We start from the raw sequence: 23,660 nt of genomic DNA, 5'->3' as shown, positions 1-23,660 counted from the left end.
TGCAGTCAACACTGAGTCCACCTTTCAGGAGTATGCACACAATTTAGCAGTCTAGTATTTGCACGTAATTATACATCCCAAGCATTTTCCCATGTTGTCAAATAATTGCCAAAAGCAAGATTTCCAGTGGTGGTTATTTTTAACATTTAGTCGGTTTCCAATTTTTCCCCTGTTGTAAGTAATGCTGTGAAGACTATCTTTGTATCAATCTCTCCCTGCCCCCTGCCCCTTAGGATAGATTCCAAGAAGTAAAATGACTGAGTCAAAAATATAGATATTTCTAAGCGTTCTTCACATATACTACTGTCATATTTTTTTTAAGTTTATAATTCTTAGTTTAAACAATTAATTGCTTATAGATTTTAGTTTAGGTTTTTTCTAATACCGCACTTTGTCACAAAGCCTCTCTGTGCCAGGATGGGGACACAACCCTGGATGCAGCAGGAAAGGGGAGGAGAGAAGCCCAAAGGGGAGCCTCGAGCTCTCCCTTGAGTGGCAGGTCTGAACAGGGCCAAAGAACTAGGGCAGGCAGTGGGCAGACCTGAGAAGTGGGTGGAGGTGGAGGTGACACAGGACAGCGTGGTGCAGGGGGGAGGTGAAGGTTGAAAAGCTGCCACTGAAGGAACATGAGATGAGAGTGAGGCAAGAGATGAGCATCGCATGGGCACATTTATGCTAAAAGTAGTCAGGAGGGTGGACAACACACACAGTAACAAGAGATGGTGCCAAGGAGGGGTGGGCAGGGAGAGAGAGCAGGGAGCAAGCCTCCTCCCGATCTTCACCCTGACTGATGAATTCAAGAATGGCCACTAGAAGTGTCAGTGGTGGTGTCAACCCTGCTAACCATGGCTTGATGGGCACTTTTCCACCCTAACACAGGTAATTAGTCCCATAGCCCTTTGAAGTTCTCTATTAGACCAGAGTATGTGGCTTATAATGATTTGTTACATGTCTGCCTTCCTGAGGGCAGGGATCGTGTGTTATTCATCTTTATCGTTACACAGCCACTAACAACATAGGGCAAGGCCTATTTTGCAGATACTTGGTGCAACTTTGCTGGATGGATGGATGAATGATGTTTCATGAATCTTTTGTCCATTCTGGCGATTTCAGACTTCAGCGCGGCACTGTTGTAATGGCTGAGTGCTATGCTAAGGGCTCCAAGCGCAACTGTCTATACAGCACAAGCTTTGAGTGGTGGTGGATTTGCACTGATCTATTCTTACTCTTTCCTCATCATGGCTTGTGAGAGGACTCTGATGGGGGACAGGCTGTCACAGTGGAACAGAATGAAGTTACATAGGGGAAAGAGTGATTTCTTACATAGAGGGTGAAGACAAGGCTTTAGCTTCAATATCACATGAAGGGTGCTAAAGGTGCTCAGATCTGAGTAACCAAGGTTGTGCACATATATGTTTCCAGGGGCCTTTGCTCCATCTGTCCTTCTTGCTCTGTTTTCCCACAAAGACCTCATCCTGTCTATGTCTTTACCTGCCACTTCTGTGTCCAGGACCCCTGAATTTGAATCTTGAATCTATCTGGAGACCTCACTGTCACTAAACATATCCCCAACTAAACTCGTCTTTCAGTCTTCCCAGTCCAGGACATCATCATACCCATCGGTGCCAGGCATGGTGCCAAGCACTGCACAGGCATTATCTCACTTAATCTTCTCCACCATCCTGTGATTATCCCAGTCTTAAAGATGAGACAGTGAAGCTTAAAAAGGTGAGGCTACATGGCAGGAAGAGGAAAGCCAGGGCAAGATTAGAACCCATGTCTTCTGATTTCAAAGGCTCCCATGCCTTTAACCAAGACACAACACACCACTGCAACCTCACTGACATCCCAGCCACACCTCAGCCTCACACCCCTTCCTCTGTCAAGTTTTCACCGACTACTGCAAACCACACTAACCTCTCTTCTTGTGCTCACACATAATCCCAATCAGCCATGCCACACATTGTAGCACTGGATTAAGCTCTCTATAATTTAATATATCTGTCTTATCTTGTCAGCCAGATTACAAATCCCCCTAAAGTTGGGCTCACATCAGATACTTTTCTTGCATTTCTTCATTCTCAGCACAGTGCTGGGCACAGAGTAAATGCTCATTAAATTCCTGCTGAAGTAAGTTGTCTTTAACTTGTGAAGGTTTCTGCAGACTATCAGTCCTGATGACTCACAGTTTGACATGAGATTCAGGCGACACTTTCATTGATAGTTTTGTGAGATCTGAATCCCTTATATAAGAGAAACCCATATGGGGCTTGTATGTGTGTGAACATGCACACACATGCATGCACACTCATGTGGTGGTAATTGGGCAAAAGTGGACAAGATCTGAGTTGGGAAAGGACCTCAGAGTTCCTGAGGTATAGTACACTATTCTCTCAGCATTAATTATTATGATTCTTCATTCAGCTGTTCAGCACTCATTCAGTGGTAAGCGTTGAGTCTTTGCTATGAACCAGGCAGTGGATTAGATGCAGAGGATACAAATATGAAAACATTCCTGCCCTTGAGGGGCACTACTTCACTCTGACGTGTGGTGAACACTGTCCTGACGGTTTATTAAAACGTTGAGTATATTTCAGGACTGGCTGTAAACACTGTTATCCAGTTATTTTCTCCCCAATGTGGAAATGTGGCTCAAATTTTATGAGAAAGATCAGTGGAAAGTTAGAGTTCAATTTACGTAAATTCACTCTCACATTTGCTGCCACACTGCCATGGCTTATACTAAGGAACACAGTCAGAGCGCCAGCTTGTAGAGTCAAAGTAATTGCATTTAACTGTGATAACTTTTATCATCTTTTAATTCCTCCCTAGATATATTGTTTCAAAATGATAAAAAATATCACTTCCTGCCTTTCCTCCCATCCCTTTAATTGTCCTTTATAACCAAGATGGTTATATTACATGGCCTTTCAGATATGCCATCACAAAGTCATATTTAAACTTTTCTCTCTCATCTGCCACAGCAATGAAATAAAATCTTATTTGTTTCTTTAACAGTACCTTAAAAATGCAAAGGTATGTTATCTGTTTTCCATGATAATCTCCAGTCTTCTAGCCTGTACTAGGGCAAGGCCCCGCCATAATTATTTTTTTGATAAGGAAATATACAATTCATAACTAAACCATGGTCATTGAGTTCTGCCTCTTACTCAAAAATACAGGTGGGCACTGTTTATGGAGAAATAGGAAATGCAAAGATACCAACCTTTAAGGGGCTAAGCACAAAGTGAAGGACCTGCATAACACAGATTATGTATTAGACAAAAAAGGCAGCCCACAGGATGGTACTGGGGAGCTTCCATAGAACTGTGAGACCTGCTTTGTGGCTCTGTCAGGTATTTGTAAGGGTTACCTGAGGGGCCTTAAATGATAGAAGAGGCCCCTTCACAGTGAGCACTCCCATGGTCTATTCCCTCTGTCCTCAAAGAAGTCAGTCACCTGGACTGATAGAGAAAAGAAAAACCACAGCTGCTTATATGGGGATGGACAATCAAAGTCTGCTTTAAAAGGAATAGCCTCTAGCCAAAAATGTTTAATTTGAATATTGCAAGCCTGTATATCTGACTTTCAATTACAAAATACAAGGAACAGAGGAACAAGAAGACCAACAATACAAGAAACCTTCAAACAAATCCAAAAGGTAGAATTCTGCAGGACAACTGTCCCAGTGTTTTCAACAAAGTCATATATTGAATAGAGGGTCTCTTCTAGATTAAAAGAGACACAAAGGACATTGCAACCAGGTATAATGCTTGGTTCCAGATTAGATTCTGGTTTGAACAAACTGTATAGGAAAAAACTGCAGTCTCACTCCTGCCACGCCGTGCCAGTAAAGGGCAAACCACCTCGGCCAGGTTTCAAGGTCAATAACAGCAGGGATAAGTCAAGTTGATAATATGTACCCTTGTTATGATGTGATAAGAATGACACTGTACCTTTGTGATCTTCCTCCCCAAAACATAACTCTAGTCCAACCTTGAGAAAAATATCAGGCAAATCCTAACTAAGGGTCTTCCTAGAGGCATCTTCCAGGCCACAACACAGGGAGGCAGAGCCCAGGCAGGGCTCAGCAGTCTTATTGAGTTGAGGAGATGAGATCACAGTTCAAGGAAGCTAAAGCAGCTAGAATTTGCAGGGTAGAGTAGTATGGAAGGGAGAGAGCTGAACAGAGAGAGTGGTCCAGAGATCTGCACAGGGGTCCCTTTAAGTCTCTGGTTGAGTGATAATCTGTGCATGCATGAGGATGAAATTCACATCCCCGTGGGGATGAGGCCAGACAAAGCGATAGAATGGAGAGACCTCACAATACACAGAGCATTTGGTAGAGTCCTCAGAAAAGTCATGATGTTGTAGTGAGGCTAACTTAGGCTTAAAGACTGCTCTGGACCCACCATAAGAAAGCTTAAAAGCAAGCCTCCAAAGGCTCAAACTGATCTGCAAGGAATTTATTGGTGTGCCACAACAAAGTCCTTCAAAGGAATAAAACAAAGTCCCTCCTTGACAACATAACACAATGACCAGTGTCCAATCAAAAATTACCAAGCATCTAAAGAAATGGGAAAATATGACCTATAACCAGAAGAAAAATCAGTGATAGAACAAGATCCAGAAATGAGAGAGATGATGGAATTTGCAGACAAAGACCCGAAAGGGCTATTTTCTTTTCTTCCTTTTTTTTTGGCTGCTGGCTGGTACAGGGATCTGAACCCTTGACCTTGGTGTTACCAGCACCGCACTCTAACCAAGTGAGCTAACCGTGAAAGGGCTATTTTAAATATTATAAATATGCTCAAGAGGATGTAGAGAAAAATATGAACATAAAGAGAAGAGAAATGGAAGGTATAAAAAAAGACTCAATGGAACCTCTAAAGATGAAAATACGTGAAACCAAAAACATACTGGACAAAATATTGCACAAAGATAACAACATACTTTTTTGTAAGAACACATTCAAATACAATGCTACATATTAAACACATTAAAATATTTCCCTATCATGAGGGAAGGTGAATGGAAGTGTGTTATGGAATAAAGGGGGAAAATTAATTAATTAATTGATTATTTTAAAAGAGGGTCCTAAAGCAGATCAATTATGATAAATGCCATGAAATGAGGAATATAATTAATTTAACCCTAAACATTCCAAGGAAAAAAGAAGGAAATAGAGAGGGAAAAGGCAGTAGAGAGGATGGGAACTGAAGTTTAAGGGATAGCTAGAAACACCTTTTGAACAAGACTCAGCTAAAACTCTGCAGTCCAAGAGTCAACAATTAAAACAATATCATTCGAATTATAATAGTTAACACTTATGTAAAACTAACTACATACCAGACATCTTTCTAAATACCCGCCATATATTAGCCAACAATTCTATGAGGAATGTTTTCCACACAATCTTGATATCTCATAAATCGATGGAAGATAACGGCAGATTTGTGTTTAAGCCAGGGCATTGCGCAAAAGAGAATTTGGACTGCAATCTAAAGAAAGATTGGGGCAAAATAATGCACCAGGGCCTACCCTGAGAGTCCTTCTTTGAGGGTCTTATTGAGACTAAGACCTCAGTAAAAACAATGAGAACAAGAGTTATTTTCCTGAAATGAAGATGAGGTATTTTATAGAGGTCACTATACAAGTGAGTTAAAAGAAATCTTAGATAACATCTATCCCAGGAGGTTTCAAAAATTTTTAAAGCAGAAGACCCTACACGCAAGCCAAATCCAATATATAAGAGACATACAAGTGAGATTGCTTTGATTGAAGAGGGGGGCCCAGTTCCAACCACACAGCCTCCCATCTCCCACCAGTTCCCACCTCACCATGGCTCCCAGGGCGCCTAGGGTCCTATATCACAGAGTTGGGGATGATGTCCCATAGACCCGCTCACAGTCACACATAGGTGTCTTACAACCCTCAGCTCAAGTCATTGCTGTCCCCATGCAATTATGGGCAAGAACAGACCAGACATATTCCCAGCATGTCTGATTTGTTCTTAAACTACTTTCTTGAGATGAAATTCACTTATCATAAAATTCACTCTTACAAAATGTACAATTCAGTAGTTTGTAGTATACTAACAGGTTGTGCAACAATTTCCACTATCTAATTCAAGAACATTTTCATCACTTCAAAAAGAAACCCCATACCCATTGGTAGTCACTCCCCATTGTCCCCTCCCCCCAGCTCTAAGTAACCATTAATCTATTTGCTGTCTCTATGAATTTGCCTATTCTGGAAATTTTATATGTATGGAATCATACAACGTGTGGCTTTGTGGATTTTGGGAAGAGTTTTCAGGCGACAGAACATCGCTATCCCTCTGTTCTCTTGCTATAGTGCAAGGCATCCAGGCTATATCCCAGATCTCAGCCAAGGGCTGAGGGTCCCAACCTTGTCGAGAAGTGGAAAGCCTCAACAGGAAGCACCTGCTGACCTAGAGCTCTGGGGTGGCTGAACCTGAGTGCAGGAAGGGTTGGCTGAGATTTCTCTGAAATTCCCAAGTAACAGCCAACTAAATGGATGCAAGGAAACAGCCTGTCCAAAAAATTATAACCAAATCTTTGATGCACACAATGTCTCCTTTTGTGATTTTTCTATAACAAGTTGAAGTTAATATGTTGATTTTTAAAAAGGTAACACTGGGAGGTAGGGCTGCAGCGGGGATGATGCACTGCTGAGTCAGACAAGAGCCTCTTGGCCACTTTAAGCCTCAGTTTTTCTCATTTGTAAAATGGCTGTAATGATATTTACTTTGCAGGTGGTTGTGAGGATTCAAAATAGTCAAAACACCCAGTGTGTGCCTGAAGCACAGTGTGTGCTGCTGGGTAAATGGCAGCTGCTAGCAATGTTCACAGGGCAGATTAGGCTGATGGTTAGAACAGGGCTTGCAGAGCCAGCCAGATTTGGGGGTGAGACTGGCTCTGCCACTCAATTTCCTCATCTGTGAAATGGAGATGGTGACAGAACCTACCTTGTAAGGTTATTTGCAGGATCAAATGAGACAAGCTTTGCTAATACTTACTGAACACTCCCTACAGCCAGTTCTCAGCCCTCTCCAGGTATGAACTCACTCAATCCTTTGAACAACCCTATGAAGTAGCTACCATTACCTTTCCCACCACGTCTGAGGAAACTGAGGCTCAAGTTAAGTGACTTGCCCAAGGTTACTCAGCCAATTAAGGGTAGCACTGGTATTTAACCCCAAGCAGTCTGCCTCCAGAGTCCACAGCTTCACCATTACTCTAAGCTTTCAAGGTTTTAGCACAGCACCTGGCACAGAGAAAGTCCCCAATAAATATTAGCTATTGTGGCTATGAAATAATAATGACAATTTTTAAAAACATGCTTTGGCAGCTGTATCGTGTTAAGGAGATTGACTAAATTCTTAACTTTAAATTGGTGGAGGACAGAGGCTGGGTCTTATCCATATTTGTATCCAAGAGTAGTGCCTGGCATGGGAGAAGGACTCAATAAGTGTCATTGGATGAATGAACGAGTTTTTCAAGCTGATATATTTATTAATGTATAACATGTTGGCCCTTTTGGGGAAGGCTGGTGCTGGTTGAACTACAGCTAGACCAGGCCCCATTTGATCAACTTTGCTCAGCTCTGTTTTCCAGGTCACTAAAAAGTCATGATTCTCATAAACATTTTAATTGTCTGCTGTCATTACATAATCTTCATTCACTGGCGCCACCTCTCTCATCATCCAGTTCTAGACAACCACACCCAAACCTGGCTCACTCTACATACCTACCTGGCCCATTTAGACTCTAGGCTTTTCCACACACTGGAAGGTTCCCTCTTTATCTTGTACAAAATCCATTCACTGCCTGTCAGTCTTGCACCTGCTTAATGAATGACTCAGACCTCCCACTTCACCCATATCTCTACAACATTGGGTATCAAAGCTGTTGAATTCCTCATTTTTTATCCCTGACAATCAAAGCATCCAACTCAAGATCAGGCTCTGCAGTTGCAGAGGTGGAGTAACCTTAGGACTTTGTCATCATCAGCTTGTGTGAAGTCACTCCTGTCAGGGTTGACAGAAACCTCCTTGTGCCCTTGGACAGAGACCTGGCACTGTCTGTTCAGCAGCCTGGGGCTCTCTGGGCTTCCCCGAGGGCTGTCACATTCCTCAAAAGCCCAGAGAGGGGCCCAGCACACAAGTGTACACAGACTGCCCCAAGCTTTGCCAGGGCTACACAGAAGGCCTGAGCCCTCAATAAACACCAAGTTGTGAACAGATCTATTCTCCCTGGATTCAACTAAAGAGCTGTGTGAGTGAAAGCTTTACTTGGCCTCTTTCCCCAGCTAACACGACTAATAATTTCCTGATTGTGACCCAAGTCAGGTACACAGATATGCAGGCCAGGTGCTGAGCACTGGCCCAGGCATGGGGCAGGGCGAGGGAGAGGACTAGGAGCAAGAGCTCGGCCCTGTGTGAGGCGGGAAGCCTCCTCCTGCCACCTCCAGCATGTGACTCATTTCCAGGTGTTACCTCCCTCAAGATTTGCTCCCCATCTCCTCCTTCTGTCTGCTCCTCTTATAATAGATAAACCAATTCCCATTTGCCTTCTTTTCCCCATATGTATTTTTTAGCTTCTTTTCTCCTAATGTAGCATTCACTCCTTATCTGAAAAGCTTGACCTCCCATTTTCCCCTTTCCCCTAACTCCCTGGTTGAGTCAGGCCTCCAGGCCATTTGGCCTTGTGGCAACTCCAAGTTCAAGGTCATTCTTCTTGGATTGCCATCTTGCTCTGGCCCGTACCACAGCTTGGATGCACATTTCCCTCCCATATCATATCTTCACTAAGCCCATTCTCTGTGGCAGAAAGGGCACTAATCAGTTTGTAAGTTTTCTAATTACTTGGCCTCTCATTTCATTTCTATCTTGGACCCAGACAGTTCCCAGCCAGGTACTCAGGAATATGCTGTTAGGGTGTCTGAGCCCAGAAAAGGGAAGTGCTCCGGGTTCTGGGAAGTGGGTGATTTCCGCTTCAGAACCATGGTCTGAAATAAGCTCTGATATGTGAAGAGACATTATAGCAGGAAAGGGCTTTCTTCCACACGTCCCTTGGTGGGAATTGTGCAAAACTGGGACAAGAATAGTTCAGAGGACACATACATGACCTGCTACACTTTTGGTCTTCCCATCTCCTACCTGTGCACATGATGGCGGCAAAGACCCAGCACTGCCCATAGTGCACCGGCTGGCAGCCATTGGCATGCCACTGCTTCAGGATGGCCACACTGCCAGTCCACTCTGCAGGGTTGACGCCATCTGCATAATTCTCGCTCCAGTTTCCATTGAGCACCCCATTGTCATCATTGCTGTTGATCTGAAGAGAAACCATATATAGAAGCATTAGAAACATCCCTTTCCTCAACAAGAAGTGATATGTGGACTGCATTGGAAAGCCCATGGGCCTGAGACAGAGGAGACCTTTGTTCTCATTTTACTGGAGACTTCCACACTTGCTGGGGAAGAGGTGGTGGCGGGAGGCCAGCTGTTCTGACTTGTGTTCCACTGTTAATTAGTTTATTATTCCATTTCTATCCACCCCCTTACCCTGTGTCCCCCATTCCCTGTGAAGCTAGAGCTTGGCTCTCAGACCTTTTAAAAATACTTTAGAACAAAGGAAACTCAGAAACAACAAGACCATTTCCCAAACTGGAGATACATTCAGCCTTTCCCAAAACATGCAGTTTGGAATTGATAGAGGTGACGGCCCACCCCCAGATATTTCAAAGCTCAGTTGAGAAAACTTGCTACTCACATTTGGCCATCAGTCCCATCCAAAATGGTTTTGCCAGAGGTCCCCTGCCTCTCTAGCCCATTGCAGGGGGTGACTGTGGGTGGGCAGGGCCCCCCCTGCACAGCTTCCTCACCCCCTGAGCATACCAGGGACCTCACCATGGCGCACACCACTCTGCTGATGTAGACGGGGCTTCCCCGCAGGGCACAGTCTGTGGCTGGGTCGACCTGGAAGTTCAGGCTCTTGTCTAGCAGCTCCAGGCAGATATCTATGATATTCTCTTCAAACTGCAGGAGGGAGGTGCAGAGAGGGGAGATGCCCATGCTTGGCACGTGGGGGTATGTAAAGAAACATGTGACCCATCCCACCCAGCTCTCCCATGGAGTGTGTTTGTGGAATACAAACCCCTCTGGAAGGCAACTGTCCAACAGAAGGACCCTGAACTGCCTCCTAGGCAGGTGTGGTGTTTCAAAGCTCTGGAGTCAGAACTCAGCTGGTACATATGCCCTGCAAGTCAAATCCCTCCCCCTTCATATTGAAGTAACCATTGATACTGCTGGGTTTTTTCTCCAATGAGTCTGACTGGCTGAAAAGTCTTTTTCTCCCTCTTCTCCCCTCAATCTCCGTGCTGCTGGAGCCCCTAGCATAGTCTTGCTAGAACCACACCACCTCTTCTTCCGTACTCACATGCTGATCCAGCTTATCATCAGCAGGTACTGCTGAGGCCATGGCGCCAACCTACCATGAACCCACATTCAGAGGGGCCCTGGACTGACTAATCACAAACATGAGTTATGAAACTTCCCACCCAAAATAGGCTGTCTCCTCCTTGCCCTTCAGGTTTGGTATGGATGCCACTTCCTCTGAGAATTCCCAAGCCTGAGACTGGTTTACGTCTGTGTCCCTGAATATGTCCTTGTACTCATCAGACTCAGTTATACAATGTAATGAAGGTCTGTCTTTTCCTGCTCTGATTCAATCCACCTCTTTTCACAACTCCAGAGCCCAGACCTGGTACACTGTCCATCACATGGTAGGGACACGTACATTTCTTTTGGCTGAGTGTAAATGAAGGCATTCGTTCCCATGTAACACTGGCCAACAAGCAGAATTAGGAGACTTCTCTGACCCATCTTCCCCAAGGGACAGTCTGACCAGTTCACTTTTCTCCTTTAAAATATTCAAAGGCTCCTGCAGCCTAGAGAATCAAAGCTCCAACCTCCTTTAGAAGGTATAGAAGTCCCTCCCTGATCTGGCCCTCTCCAAACTCCTCAGCCTTGTGTCTCAGTACAACCCCTCACCTCTCCCTGCCTCACCATTTTTGTTCCAGCAACACCAGATTTCTGTAACCCCTGAAGCAGGCTAAACTGTTTCTCAACTTTGTGTCTGCTCGTGCCTTCCCTCCACCTGGGATATTTTCCCACCTTCCTTCACTTGGCTAACTCAGTTCAAGCATCTCCTCTCCCAGGAAGCTTCCCCAATACCCCCATGTCCAACCAAGAGCTCTTCCTCCCGGCTCCCAGAACACTCTGTACCATCTCTGAAACTATACATCCCACTGCATGATAAGTGACTTGTTTGTGTGTCTGAGTCGCCACTACACTTTGGGCTCAGGAACAGTTTTACTCATTTTTATATCTCTAGCACCTAGCACCCTGTCTGGCACTGAGAAGGTATTCAGTGTACAATTACTGAAGAAGAGAGACAGAAAGGGGGGGACACAGAGCTCGGAAAGCAGCAACTCTCACTTCTATCTCTGACGGATGACAGCAAACTCCTCTTCAGGGGCTCTCCAGGATCCCCAGTCTTTCCATGCTTAATGAGTTGGGGATGTGAGTTGGGGCCAATTGAGGTTGCTACATCTCATCTTGGCTGTAGCCACCCCCAGGCCCAAGTTGGGCCCACATGCCATGTGTGTTGGAGTTCTAACTGGGCAAGTCCAGGAAAGGAGCCCATATCAAGCTGCTACAAGGCTCCAGAAAGACCCCCAGGATTTCCCTCTGGGACCCTCTGGGTGACCCAGGGCTGGTCCTCTCCCACCCATAGTACTACTGGCGCCAGGGCACAGCCTAGAGAACCCTCTTTCATGGCCTGGCGCTCAAATTCCTGGAGCACCTACCATGGGCTGAGTTTTAAATGAGAGGCAGGCTTTAGAAAGGCAGGAGTTGCAGAGCATTGCAATTAATGTGACACTATTTTTACATATAAAATCACGTCTTAGGATATGTATACAATACAAAATGTGGAAGGAGAAGCATTGCTGCTGCTTCTGGTTGAGATGTTCAGGGGCAAGTTTCCATCAGTGTGACAGAATTGGTGCTAGGGTCTATTGCCAAGGGTTGTGAGGATGAAGTGAGAGAGTGGAAAATGGGACTCCACTGGAACCAGTCTAACAAACAAAAATAGCAGGCACTGCCATTGCCACCGTGATTGTTGTTACCTTTATCCTCACCCTCATGCTCAGTGGAATTCCTGAGTGGGGTGACTTTAGCTGCCCTTTCCCCACGGACCTTCCCACTGCCTCTGACTGCTCCTCTAGCAACCTGGAGTCACACCTCACATCTTTCTGGCGCCATTTAGTTAGCGTTGGCGGGCAGTTCTGGTTGAATCTTGTGTGAGGGGCACCCTCTCTCCCACTCTTTCTTCCCTCTCCCCACAAACCCAGGGCTTGGATGGGCCACGAGCAGGGCTGAGATTCACCTGTCCGTAGTTCCAGGGGCACGGGTGGATCCAGTTCTTGTTCCCTTGGTAGATGAAGCCATAATCATTCACAACATATTCCTGCCTCAGGGGTTCACTGTCTAAGTAGACAGCGTCCGCTAGGAATCAAAGTGGGAGGACACAAAGCAGCAAAGTCATCTTGCCCTTCCTGACTATCCCCATCCCCACAGTCCCATGAAAACTGAGCTCTGGAGAGGGCACCTGCAGACACCTAGAGGGGCAGGAGGGGGGTGGGTCTTGGGGAGGCCACACCCCCAACACAGGCTCAACATGAACATGAGGTGGAATAATAGAAATTTACTTTTGGTGAAATTTCTCGGCTCACCAACCATGTTTACACTCTAGCCCCATTGTTTGATTGAGAAGACAGGTTCAGAGTGATTAAGTAACTTGCCCAAATCACACAGTTCAGAGCTGGAATTTGAAGACAGAGACCATGTGACTCCATGTTCTATGCTCTTTCTGCTATACTTAACTAATCTTGATTGGAAAAAATCAACCAGAACTTAAGGGTTGGCATTAACCTCATCACTCCCTTTGTAGGAATTCAATCTAAGCAAAGTATTTAGGATGTGCACAAAGATTTAGATACTAGGCTGTACATCTGAGGGCTGTTAATAATACTGAAAAGCTGGAAACAACCTAAATGCCCTATTCTCGTGGGCTGGTTAAATAGCTTCGGTGCATCTCCACCACAGAATTCTATACAGTATTAATACTGCAAAATCGAATATATGGATATGGAAATCTACATGTGATATATTAAGTTTAGACAGTTTACAAAATAATGTGTATAGCATGAATTGTCTTTCCTTAAAATATACATGTATATAAACAGGATTTTGAAGCCTATTCCAAAAAACATTAATAGTGATTTTTTTTTTCTTTTTGCCTATTGGTGTTCTCTAGATTTTCAGAATGAACATGTGCTACTTTTATGATATAAAAAATTATCTTATAGGGCCGGCCCACGGCTCACTTGGGAGTGTGTGGTGCTGATAACACCAAGGCCGCGGATTCGGATCCCTATATAGGGATGGCCGGTTAGCTCACTCGGGAGAGCGTGGTGCTGACAACACCAAGTCAAGGGTTAAGATCCCCTTACTAGTCATCTTTAAAAAAAAAAAATTATCTTATAAAGTTAAGACCTAACAAACAAAGGGCCTTGGGGGCAGATGTCCTCTTTGCAGTATCCTGGGACTGTCTGGAAGCCCTATTGACCCTGAGGTGAAGGGATGCTCCTCCCCTCCTCAAAGGCAGCCCTCAGATACAGCCTGACGGGCTGACACTGGTGCAGGAGGACACCTTGCTGAGACGTGTTTTTTTGATGATTTGGACCAGTGTGGCAGGAAGCTGCAGGTTCATGGATGAGATCACACACATCCCTCCTCACGGCCAGGCCAGGAGTGGCCTGAGCTACAAGGTGGGTTTTCCCAGCTAATATCCCAGCACTGTGATGGGGCAGCTGCTGATCCTGACTTCAGCCCCTCCCAATGCCTAGCCACAGTGTTGGTCTCCCTAGGACCTGGGTGGGACACAAAGTCAGGAGAGAAGGCCCCACAGGTAAGACTTTCCTCACCACAGCCTGGAAGGCCCTCAGTGCAAGTCTGACACTCATGGTCTTGGAGGACAGGAGGGATATGTGTGTGTAAGAGAGACAGAGACAGAGACACAGAGAGAAGACAGACAACTGGTCCTCTTTTATCCAATGGCAGGCCTGATCACATGGCTAGTGAGAGAGTGCTGAGCCATTCAGTGACAGGGAGGTGGGTGGTTAGAGGTGTTAGAACCCACCCAGAGTTTTGGGTTCTGACGCAACCCAGCAGGCCCACTTGGAATAAAGCTGGGAGAGAAGGTAGAGCCAGAGGGAAGAGGGGAAGGGATCATCCTCTAAGCCAGAAGCAAGACTTAGTTGAGTCTGGCCTCTGCCCCAGAGCACACCGATGCATTCTGTACTGCTGACCTCTTCTGCCTCTCCTCCCACTCTCTCCTCTTCGCTTATGTTTCACTCTGCCCACACCATGTCCATGTCCTACATCTGTCTATGTACCTACGGCTACCCCTGCCCCCACACTGATTTAGAGGACAGGACTTGTGGGACAGGTGGCATTGGGATATTCACTGTGGCTTTGTTTGTACAAGAGAAAAACTGGTGACAGCCAAAATGCCCACAAATAGTAGACCAGTTAAAACCATTTTGTGCATCCAAACAATGGAATAGTTTTAGCTGTTAAGAAGACTGTACTGATAGGAAAATATGTCCAAAGTTGAATTTTTTTTTTTGACCAGTAAGGGGATCGCAACCCTTGGCACGGTGTGGTCTCCACCACGCTCAGCCAGTGAGCTCACCGGCCATCCCTATATAGGATCCGAACCTGCGGCCTTGGCACTACCAGTGCCGCACTCTCCCGAGTGAGCCACGGGGCCAACCCCAAAGTTGAATTGTTAAATAAAAATAAAAATAAAAAAAAAAAGCAAGTTGGAGAATGGTACATATTACATAATCCCACTTGTGGTATGTATTGTAGAATCACACACACACACACACACACACATTCACATTTGATTAAGCGTAGAACTCTTTCCCAAGGCTACAAAAGAAAATGTGAGCAGGGCTTCCGCTGGAGAATGGGATTAGGAGATTGGGAGATTTTACTTTTCTCCTTATATCTTTCTTTTCTTTTTTTCTTTCTTCTTTTTTTGTTCTTATTTTACCCTTTACTTCATTCCAAGAATATTCAATGCACTGCATTTATTACTTAAATCATGAAAAAACTTTAATCAACTTAAAAATGCATGATGAAGGTAGATGTTAACAGTGATCAAACTTCATTGTAATAGTTTTCTTTTTAAATAAAGATGATTTGGTTCATAATTTACAAATTCTAAATAAGTAAATAAATAGCAAGATCTCCCTCCCTTGCGGTTTCTAGGTGGGGGTGGATGCTGACTGCCTGGGATTGGGGAGGTTTGTGGGTGGCCAGGAAGTTGGTTCTAGAAATCCTGTGCCTGTCTCTCTTGTGGCAGCACCGACCAAGATACAGAGACAAGGGACCCCTGCACGGGCACCCTGCCTTACCTGGGCACCAGGGATTGAAGAGCAGGATGAACTCCCCAAGCTGGTAGGCAGTGACAGACCCCTGGAAGGAGTCGATGTGGATTTTCAGGAGGTACCGACCCACAGCCGCCATGGGAGGGGCACACAGGCTCACCTCCAGGGAGGTGGGTCTATTCGTCTCCAGCGAGGCGATCCAGGGGCTGGAGCCACCACGGTCTGCCAGGCTGAACACAGCCCGAGTCCCCTTTGCCAAGTCTGGCACGGGTCCTAGGAGGGAAGTAGAGTTGAGGCCCTCTAGGGTGACTTCCCAGCCCCTCAACTCCCTCCCCCCAACGTATACACATGTGTGCACATGCGCAACCCCAGTGAGCAAGCCGGGGTCCTTACCAGTCTCAGTCACGAAGATGATGTTGTCCAGGCCCAGCTGGAAGCCCCGGTTCCTGAAGTACAGGGTGATGTTGAAGGGCTGGCCCCGACGAACAAGGAGGTAGTCAGCACTGATTTCCTCTGTGTGGTGCCGCACGTTGTTCCAGGAGCTGTGGAGATCCGTGAGGGCCACCTCTAGCCCTGTAATGGGGCAGCCAGGGGCAGATGAAACAGTTGTGGAGCCTGGTACAGTCCTGCTTACCACTTACTAGTTGTGCAAACTTGAGAAAGTAACCTAGCTTCTCTGAGCCTCAGTTTCCACGTTAGCAAAATAGAGCCCATAATCCCAGCCTGACAGGGTTGGTATAAGGGCTAGTTGAGGCTGCGTGCATGCACGTTCCTTTCTCTTCCTTCCTCCCTTCCTTCCTCCCCTACATCTCTGACCCTCTATCCCCTTCTCCCTTACATCCTCCTGAAGGTGCATGGTCTTCTGCCACTATTCAACTCCTTTTATAGATCAGGCCAAGTTTAATTGCTTCCTTCAGCCTCACATGTCTTCAGATTCAACCCCGTGTACATTTTCTTGGACTCAAGTTTATACTCTTAATTGCCCTTGTACCGGCCTCCAGACCTGGTAGTGAGACTCTGGATTAGCTACCCTTGGGCTAGCTGTCCCTGGATAAACTGCTCTTCTTTTAATAATTTGCTGGCTTCCTCACCACCACTAATGCCACGTGTCCAATGCCCTGAGAGCTTGGATGCTGATGACAGTCAAAGAATGTCCCATTCCCAGCTGTCTGGAACTTCTGCTAAAACACAGACTGACCTCACTGTTCTCCAAGTGCACCTCTCCCAAAAGGGCTCCGTTTCTGATTTCTCCATTTCTTCTCCGTTTCTGGGGTCCTGCCATGGTCCCCAGTCACTAGTGGGCTCACAGCCTTTAAATCGCAATTGGCTCACCCATTTCCTTCTCAGCCTATATTCATTCATGTCTCACTAGTCCCTCCATCCTTTCATTAAAATGTCCCTGGTGTTCATCTGTCCCATATTTCCAACCTCTGCACCTCACACCTAGTGACTGTAACACCTCTACGAAGTGTCCTGCTTCCTGTCTCTTTACCCACCACCCAACCCTTAACACATCACCATATTACCTTTCCATCCTTCTGCTTTAAAGGTTCTATAATACCCTAGAGTCCACCGTATAAAAGGCACACTCCTTAACCTGACACTTACGACTCTTCATACCTGGCCTTCACTAACACTTGTGTTCTCACTTCTCACCACTATCCAGCATGGGCCCCCTCCTCCACCCAATTTGCCTTCAAGAAAATGGTACCCCTACCTGTCTGTATATCTGGGGGGGCAGCTGGCTGGTACAGGGATCTGAACCCTTGGCTTCGGTGTTATCAACACTGTGCTCTGACCAACTGAGCTAACTGGCCAGCCCATGTCTCTGTGTTATGTTCCTGCAATAGCCTCAAGTCAGAATGCCCCCTAACTATGAATTCCACCTGTCCTCCAAGACCCACCTGCTTCATGAAGCCTGCCCCAATTGGCCCACCTTTCTTTCCTTCTCCCACTGATCTATAGCACTTAATTGACAGATTAATTTACATCTCATGCTGATTTGTTCATTTATATCAACAAATTTCTACTAGTTCCAGGCTCTGGATGAGGGTGTTCAGATATTTTTCTTAGTTACTTTTTCATTTGTCTGTCTTTCACCACTAGATGTAAGCCAATAAGGATAGAAACCTAGCTGCTTTGTCTTGGCTGTACTTTGATTAAAAAAAAATGAACCAAAGTATCTGACAAAATCTAATACTCTTTTATGATAAAAAAAATTTGACAAACTAGTAATAGAAGAGAACTTGCTCAATCTGATAAAGGCTTTCTATGAAAACCTATAGCTAAAACCATATTTAACAGTAAAAGACTAAATACTTTCCTGGTGAGATAAGGAATAAGACAAGGGTGTCTGTTCTTGCCACATCTATTCAACATTGTACTAGAGGCTCAAGCCAGGGCTATCAGGCAAGAAGAATAAATCAAAGACATCCAGATTGAAAAGAAGAAGTAAAATTATCTCTATTCATACAGGACATAATTTTGTATATAGAAAATCCACATACACACACAAAAAGAATTAATAAACAAATACAGTAAGGTTGAAGGATACAATAACAACACACAAAAATCAGTTGTATTTCTATACACTTGCAATAAATTATCTGAAAATAAAATTAAGACATTCCATTTATAATAACATCAAAAAGAATGAAATACTTATTAATAAATTTAACAAAAGAAGTGCAAAACTTGCACCACCAAAAAACACAAAACATCATTGAAAGTAACTAAAGACCTAAATAAATGAAAAGACATTCCATCTTCATAGATTGGAATAGAGTATCATTAAGATGACAATTTGATCTACAGATTCAACACAATCCTTATCAAAATTCCAACTGCCATTTGCAGAAATTGACAATACAATCCTAAAATTCATAAGGAAATACAAGGGATCTATAGTAGCCAAAACAATCTTAAAAAATAAAAACAAAGCGAGAGGACTTACAGTTCCCTATTTTAAACTTTACTATAAAGCTACAGTAATCAAGGCAATGTGGTAGCGGCATATGGATAGACATATGGATGAGTGGAATAGAACTGAGAGTCTAGAAATAAACTGTCACATTTACAGTCAATTGATCTTTAACAAGGGCGCCCAGACAATTCAATGGGGGAAAGAATACTCTTCAAAAAATGGTTCTGGAACAAGTGGATTTCCACATGCAAAAGAATGAAGCTGGATGCCTACCTCACACCATACACAAAATTAATACAAAATGGATCAAAGACCTAAACATAAGAGGTAAAACTATAAAACTCATAGAAGGTAACACAGGGGTAAATCTTTATGATCCTGGACTATGCAATTGTTTCTTAGGTATGACAGTAGAAGCTCAAGCAGTGAAAGAAAAACTCTAGATGAATTGGACTTTATCAAAATTAATAACTTTTTTTGCTTTAAGACCACTACCAAGAAAGTGAAAAGATAAGCCACAGACAGGGGAATATAAATTATATACAGTATCTAATAAGGGACTAGTAACCACAATATTAAAAAAAAAAAAAAGGGCAACTGATATGACTAGACATATCTCCAAAGATGATATGCAAAAGGCCACTAAGTACATGAAAAGATGCGCAATATCATTGTCTTAGGGAAATACAAGTGAGATGCCACTTCGTACCCACTAGGATAGCTGTAAGAAAGACAGATAATAACAAGTGTTGGTGGGATGTGGAGAAATTAGAACCCTCTTACATTGCTGGTGGCATAATAAAATGATGCAGCATTTTTTTTTTTTTTTTTTTTGTGACTGGTAAGGGGATTGCAACCGTTGGCTTGGTGTTGCCCACACCACACTCAGCCAGTGAGCGCACTGGCCATCCCTATATAGGATCCGAACCCATGGCCTCAGCGCTCCCAGCACCACTGCACTCCCAGCACCGCACTCAGCTGAGTGAGCCACGGGGTCGGCCCAAAATGATGCAGCATTTTGAAACTGTCTGGCAGTTCCTCAAAATGTTAAACATAGAGTTACCATATGATCCAACAATTCCATCCTTAAGTACACACCCAAGAAAAATGAAAACATACGTTCACACAAAACCTGTACTGAATGTTGATTGCGGCATTATTCATAACAGTCAAAAAGTGGAAACAACACAAATATTTATCAACTCATTAATGGATAAACAAATGCGGTATATCCATACAATGGAATATTGTTCGGCCATGAAAAGGAATGTTGAACATGCTATAACATGGATGAATCTTGAAACATTATGCTAAGTGGAAGAAGTCAGACACAAAAGGGCACATATTGTATGATTCAATTTATATAAATAGGCAAATCGATAGAGACAGAAAATAGATTAGAGCTTTCCAGGGACTGAAGGAAGGTGGAATGGGATGTGACTGCTAACGGGTGTGAGGTTTCCTTTAGAGGTGATGAAAATGTTCTGGAATTACATAGTGGTGATGCTTGCAAAACTTTGTGAATATACCAAAAGCCACTGAATTGTACACTTTAAAAGGGTGAACTTTACAGTACGTGAATTATATCTTAATAAAACTGCTATAATGTTATAATAAATATGAAACCTATCAACTGTACTAAAATACCCTAATAAATATTAAACTCTATCTTCTTAAACCTCTTTAAAAGTTTGATTACTAATGCACATCTTTTTCATAAATTAGCTAATTATTATTAGTATTATAAAAGAAACATAAGCATAATGATTGGCACATTTAGGCACTCAGAAATGTTTGCTAGTTTGAATAGAGTTCTCTATGTTTTGCAAAATCACCCAGTACCTATTTCAGATTTCAGATTCAATCAACACTTTATTGAGAGCCTGTCTACCATGTGCTGACTACTCAGTTATCTCATTTAATCCTCACCACAAACATGGAGGGACGAAACGCCATGTAACCCACACTTGGAGATGAGAATACCAAGGTTTAGGTAGATTAAATGTCTTGCCTAAGGTTAAACCCGGGATTCCTGACCCAAGTCCAGTGCTCTCCCCATTACACAACAGCTGCTGCTCACTGCTGGCTTTCACTCATGTTTAGAAAGAACATCCTGACCCATTGCCAGTTGGAAAAGCACCTGGCTTTTTCCTAATAGTGGAAAAAGAGGCTCACCCCTCTTGGAGACCAACTGACTAGACAGAAAGCACTAACTGACTATGATTCAGGTTGGGCATATGACCTGGACTACCCAACAGATGCGGCAGCATTTGCCTGGTAGCAAGCACTGGGGCCAAATCTCATCCTCTGGATACATCATAAATCGTGTTAATCTCTGCCTGTAACACAGGGATTATTCTTCAGCCCCAACACCGGATATTCAGACAGGAGGTTTATTTACTACTGGGCACATTTGTTCCCTTTGAGGAAAAGGGATAATGGGGTAAAATGATCAGGGAAATAAAAAGAAGATTGTAGGAAGAACTTTTAAAGTAGGAGATCTTAGTGTCTATCCTAGAGAGACACTCCCACGTGAGCACAATGAGGTATGAACAAGGATGTTCATTGCAATATTGCTAGCATGACTGAAAAATTGGAAACAACCTAAATACCCATCAATAGGGGACTGGATAAACAAATTACTTATACTCACACTATGGAAAATATTAAGGTAGATATATAGATGCTGACTGGCACGGACAGAGCTCCAAGACACACACACGCACACACACACACACACACGAATGTAAATGTGTAGACAAAAGACAGGTAACAGTGGTTACTCTGGAGAGGAGGCTAGGGTTGGGGATGGCAATCAGGGGACTATAGCTTTATCTATAATTATTGACATAAGATGAAAAAAGGTATTAATCTAATTTACTCCAACTATATATTCATATGTTTCCTGTGTAATTAAAAGTTATAAAGATTTTTAAGTAAAAATGTAAACACGAAGGGTAGTAAATAAAGGTAAGGCTGTTACATTTGAAGAGAAAGTTAGAAGCTCATTCCCATAAATGGTTTCAGCTAACCATTCAATCTTCCTAGCAGCCCTTTCCACAAAGAGGGAGATGGAATAGAGAGAAGGGTAGTGGTGGGAAGATTAGTTAAGATGATGAACAGACCCTCTGATATGGGAAAAGGAGAGAAGATGCGGCGATTCAGAGAACTTTAGAGCTGGAAGACGACTTCAAGATTGTTTGGTCCAATTCATGTTTTAGGCACAGGGGTTGGAAACTAGAGAAATGACTTGCCTAGTGTCAAAAGGTCAGTTTGAGGCAGCGAAGGACAGGAGCCCTGACACCTAATCCCTGGCCCTGCCCATCCCACCTGGCTATGGAAGGAGGAAAGTCGGTATGCAGTTGTTTGGCCATATTTCCCTGCCGGCCTCCACCCTGTCTCCCAGTTGTCAGGCCACCAGTGAATGCTGTGTTTTCTAGGCTTCCTATTCTTCCTGCCTCAGTACTGTTTTTGCTTCTTTCTTCCTCTGAATTCACGCTCCTCCCCTTGACTTACTTCAGTCTCTCTCTGTCCTCCTTGTCCCCGCTCTCCACAGCCCCTATTGGCCTTTCCTACCTTGGGCCATGGTGGCTGCCTCTGGTACCCAGGCTGCTCCCCACAAAACAGCTGGATGGGCTGGAGCTTCAGGGAACTGGTCCTGGAGTGTCCACAGCCCCTTCCATCCCAAGACTCCAGGAGACACTGAAGGCGGGGCCCGGCTGCTGCACTGACATCTGCTTATTGGGCAGATCACAACTGGTTTTCTCGCTTGCCCTCAGGTTTTTCTTGGCAGTGTTGATCGGCTGAGAGCAGGTGTGGAGGCTCAGGCAGTGTCAGGGCCTTGTGCTATGAGGGCCTTTGATAGCTCTTGGGCAATAGGATATTTCCTGGCAGGTGCTGTGCTGCGGTGGAGGAGCCAGGAGGGAGAGGCAGGCAGATGGGACCTCCGGGGAGATGGAGGGGGCTGCACCCCTGCAGGAGGGAGTTTCAGGGTCCCAAGTCGACTGTGTACAACTTAAAAAGCCTCAGTGAGCCTAGAACCCTGCTCTGCACCTGAGCCCTCTTTTATTCCAAAGAGCCCCTTTGTGGATATTAAATGCAAACTGAACCCACTGTGGGTCACCCTTGCTATGATTTTGTTGTTTTTATTTTTTGGTGGTGGCATTGTCTTTGGAGAGACCTGCCAGGTCCAAGGAAAATCTCAAATAAAAGCAGTAGAGGAAGAAAAATTGGAAAGATTCACAGAGGAGTTTTGGAAGTAGATGAGAGGAGAGGGTGGGAATGCCAGTGAGCAAGGACCTTGATCCTAATAAGTACAAGTCCTTGGAATGAGCTTGTGGAGAGAAAAGCACAGTTAGGAGAAGAGAGGAAAGGAGGGAGAAGTGTTCTGCGTGTGGAGTGGGTGGGACACCCACCCCCCAACCCGCCAAGCTCCTCCTTCACTGCTTTGCCTCCCACCCCCTCACCCTGCTGTAATCTGCCTTCTGTCCCCACGCCTCCCCTGACACCACTCTCACCTACCCCCTCTGGTCACCAGGCCCCAGGCACCCTTCCCTGCTCTTATCTCATGAGGCCTCCTGCAGCCCTGACTGTGCTGAGCACTCCTTCTGGGTTTAGGTGATCTCTCTCTCTTGGTTGTCCTCCTGCCTCCTCATCCACTCCGTCCTCTTCTTCTCAGTCCCCTTCACAGGGGACTCATGCTGGTGCTTCCCAGGGATTTGTCCCAGGGTCTCCTCTCTTCTCACTTCACTGGCTCCCATGTGACCCTGATGATCCCCAGAAATGTGTGCTGCAGGCACCACCTGCTCGACATCTCTGCAGGGCGAACCTCGGACACTTCACACCCAGAGGGCCAAACTGGAACCCCTCTCATCTCCCTTTCCTCTCAAAATACCTGCCTTTCCTCCTGCACCTCCAGTCTTTGTGAGTGAGAAACCTGGGCACCACCTCATACTTCTCCATCTTCCTGACCTCCCTTTAGCCCATCGATCCAGGCCAGCTCTTGATTGTCTCCTAAAACTGGCCCCTTGTCTCTGTGTCCTTTGGTCCTGCCTTCCGGGAAGGCCCCACCTGCCTGGACAACTACTAACCAGTCTTCCACCCATCTCTTCTCCAAGTGAGTCACCAGAGTGACTTTTCTGAAGTGCCGCTTTGACCAGGTTGCTCCCCTGCTTAAGATCCAACG

General features: G+C 44.8%; 1 protein-coding gene across 2 annotated transcripts in view; it reads right to left on the bottom strand.

Annotated features, from left to right (window-relative positions):
* The window catches only part of TGM5 (transglutaminase 5), a 30,567-nt gene extending 8,440 nt beyond the window's left edge, over positions 1-22,127 (bottom strand). The window contains exons 1-6 of one of the 2 annotated variants that reach the window (XM_063090644.1): positions 22,052-22,127; positions 15,946-16,125; positions 15,580-15,825; positions 12,480-12,598; positions 9,938-10,066; positions 9,185-9,362 (exon numbers count right to left, since the gene is read on the bottom strand). In XM_063090644.1, coding sequence (XP_062946714.1) covers positions 9,185-9,362; positions 9,938-10,066; positions 12,480-12,598; positions 15,580-15,825; positions 15,946-16,125; positions 22,052-22,061 — 862 coding nt within the window. In that variant the 5' untranslated portion in view covers positions 22,062-22,127. The remainder of the gene's footprint in view (positions 1-9,184; positions 9,363-9,937; positions 10,067-12,479; positions 12,599-15,579; positions 15,826-15,945; positions 16,126-22,051) is intronic. The other variant, XM_063090645.1, reaches the window with a different exon arrangement.
* Between the last annotated feature and the right edge of the window lie 1,533 nt (positions 22,128-23,660).

The sequence above is a fragment of the Cynocephalus volans genome, chromosome 3, assembly GCF_027409185.1.
Source record: "Cynocephalus volans isolate mCynVol1 chromosome 3, mCynVol1.pri, whole genome shotgun sequence".
NCBI lineage: Eukaryota > Metazoa > Chordata > Mammalia > Dermoptera > Cynocephalidae > Cynocephalus > Cynocephalus volans.
The sequence above is the reverse complement of the archived record's forward strand: the minus strand, read 5'-3'. Positions and strand labels throughout refer to the sequence as shown.